Source organism: Anopheles aquasalis, chromosome 2 (assembly GCF_943734665.1).
Source record: "Anopheles aquasalis chromosome 2, idAnoAquaMG_Q_19, whole genome shotgun sequence".
NCBI classification, from domain to species: domain Eukaryota; kingdom Metazoa; phylum Arthropoda; class Insecta; order Diptera; family Culicidae; genus Anopheles; species Anopheles aquasalis.
In genome coordinates this window covers 6,530,001-6,532,500 of record NC_064877.1, presented here as the reverse complement: position 1 = coordinate 6,532,500, position 2,500 = coordinate 6,530,001, and the positions used below count along the sequence as shown (strand labels likewise).

The 2,500-nt window shown below is 52.2% G+C and overlaps 2 protein-coding genes across 2 annotated transcripts in view; both read right to left on the bottom strand.

Moving 5' to 3' along the window:
• Positions 1 to 509, bottom strand: part of LOC126571407 (uncharacterized) — a 1,310-nt gene extending 801 nt beyond the window's left edge. Inside the window, exons 1-2 of the mRNA XM_050229894.1 lie at positions 432 to 509; positions 47 to 97 (exon numbers count right to left, since the gene is read on the bottom strand). Of these exons, the coding sequence (XP_050085851.1) occupies positions 47 to 97 (51 nt within the window). The 5' untranslated portion in view covers positions 432 to 509. The remainder of the gene's footprint in view (positions 1 to 46; positions 98 to 431) is intronic.
• LOC126572042 (uncharacterized) overlaps positions 1 to 2,500 on the bottom strand; it is an 8,106-nt gene that overhangs the window by 2,883 nt on the left and 2,723 nt on the right. Inside the window, exons 3-4 of the mRNA XM_050231061.1 lie at positions 2,467 to 2,500; positions 1,264 to 2,425 (exon numbers count right to left, since the gene is read on the bottom strand). The exon at positions 2,467 to 2,500 is cut by the window's right edge and continues 111 nt beyond it. Of these exons, the coding sequence (XP_050087018.1) occupies positions 1,264 to 2,425; positions 2,467 to 2,500 (1,196 nt within the window). The remainder of the gene's footprint in view (positions 1 to 1,263; positions 2,426 to 2,466) is intronic.

The window sequence follows — 2,500 nt, the reverse complement described above, 5'->3', positions numbered from 1 at the left end:
AGTCCATTATACAACGCCCAATACCATCTGCGCGGTCAGTACTTACTCTCGTTGGTGGTTGACCAAGAGGGTCAATTTCTTCCAGCTCAATTTCCATCTAAAAATTGAACAAAATCAATAGGAACAAACGATAAATTCAGCCATATTCAACCGTACAAAATCAACCGAGCGTTGGTTTGAATTTTAAAAACTATTCCCCGAAGAGACCTTGTCCAAACGTATCCTGCAACAGTTTCTGGAAACTTTTGTTAAGTAGCGCACCCACGCTCACTCTCTGTCTCTCTCTCGTCCCTTCTGGCGTACTTGCTGTCTCACTACTTCTTCGCAAGTCTCCCCAAACATTCGCCTTCTCTTGACCCTGTGCTGGTTCAAAAGGATCATTCCGGTACGATTTGTACGTACAAGCGACGAATGAACGAAAGTATACTTACTGTACTTAATTATTTAGTGTAAAATTGATCAAATTACACTGACCGCAACACAACACGCAACACAGATCGGCAACAAAGCCCGTTTGACAGTACAAGTGCCATAACCTATGCGTTTACATACCGCCGTCGAAATGTTGGGCATGCTGTTAAAATTCAAGCGACGCGGATACAGTACAGCCACTAACTGCGTGCGCACTCGCTATATCCTTAATTCCGCCATCCCTTTCTCGGGGTCTAATGCAATGGACCCAGTGAATGAGTATTTTTGCTTGGAATGAACCAGAATATGCATTTATTTGCAGATTTGTTGCTTGGTTTTGCTCCTCGTTAGCTGCCGTTTTGCTGTTTCAAATGGCCAGCAAATGAAGCGCGGCTCGAGGAAAAGTATGAGAACGAGAGAAAGAGAGAGCAGACGAGCAAAGGATTCAAAAACTGAAATTATACCCACATTGCACTAAAAAAACCGTTTAATCCTCTGTGTAAAACAATAAATCTTCCTTACACGCATGCCTATCTGCCAGGGAGGGGGTTCGACGTGTCTCAAATTAATAAATTAATCTCACCAAGCAGCATTGAAGACGCGGAACAGACGGAACCGGCAACCAGTCACGGAACAAGAGGATAGCCGCGTCCGTCCGCCAATGCCGTCTGGAGAATAAACGATCGATCGATATAAACGAAAAGGTACAAATTGTTATTGTAGCTTCCTATGCCCTAACTGGCTCTAGAGCACTGTCCCATGATAAACTCTGATATAATCTGCCACGGGCGTGTTCCACCCGTTGCTGAACGCTGGTTATGCTGCGTGCGATGACCATGCGCCTCTACTTGCGCTTATATCCTCCCGACGAATGTTGCTGGCCCGATGACTGCTGTTGCTGGACGCCCCCGGCCGAGCTCGTGCTGCCTGTGCTGCTGGTGGCGACGACCGTGCTGGTTGTGGTGGTGGGTGCATTCCCAAACGGATAGGGAAGAAGGTGGAACTTGTACAGGTTCTGATCCGATGGCATGACTAAATGCTGCCCGTTCAGCAGCTCGTGCGGTTTCACTTCCGTGCCACTGAAGATAACCTGGCCCGGTGAGCTCGAGTACAGGTGATCCGTCGTTTGCAGCGCGATGGTGCCTTGCTCTGCCGATTGTTTGCCTATCGCAGAAACCGTCAGCTTGTGGCCATCCTTGAGGCTCATCACGAACGTACCGGCGCCTTGTGTAGCAGTGGACGATGATGGTTGACCGGCACTCGGGTGTAGCAGTGTCTCCGGTAGCGTGGCAGGTGTTTGCCCAACGGCGTACGGATTCGTTGAATCCATTTCCGCCATGTGCGGCTGCTGGAGCGTACTGCCGTTCAGCATGCTTTGCGACCCACCGGTCGGTGAAAGGCCTGCGGCCTGTGCAGCACGCTTCTGTCGCGCATACTCGGCCTTCTTTCGCTTCCGTTCGATCCACTGTTCAGGTGATTCGTTCAGGAACCGCTGGCGAGCCCTGGCCGCGTTCTTGGCCAATCGCAGCGCTCGCTGTTCCGGCGTTTCGTTGGCTCTTGCTATGCGCATACGCTCGGCCAGCTTCGCTAATCGGACGGCCCGCTGTTCCGGGGTTTCGATCGTATGCCAGAGCCGATCGCGCGTGATTCGCATCCGTTCGGCGAGCTTTGCCAACCTCACCGCACGCTGCTCCGGGGTTTCCATGGCACGACGCAACCGTTCGCGGGCGGCACTGCGCGCCCGCCGGATGCTCCGTTCCATTTCAGTCTCGTTCTGTCGTCTCCTTCGATTGCGTTCCGCGTTCTCCGCCAATCGACGCTGGTAATCCTCGGTCATCTTAAAGGCGGCGTTGCGTTCCATGCGCTGGCGATAGTGTTCCTCTGACTCGGCCGCTCGTTTTCTTCTCATACGCTCGGCGTTCTCGGCCATACGCTTCCGGGCTTGCTCCTCTGATTCTGCTGCACGCTTCTGGCGCATTCGTTCGGCGTTCCGGGCCAACCGCTTCGCTCGCGCCTCTTCCGTTTCGTGCAAAAATCGTCGCTGGTTCTTCGTTAAACACCCATCAGGCACTTCAAGGATGAGCTGATG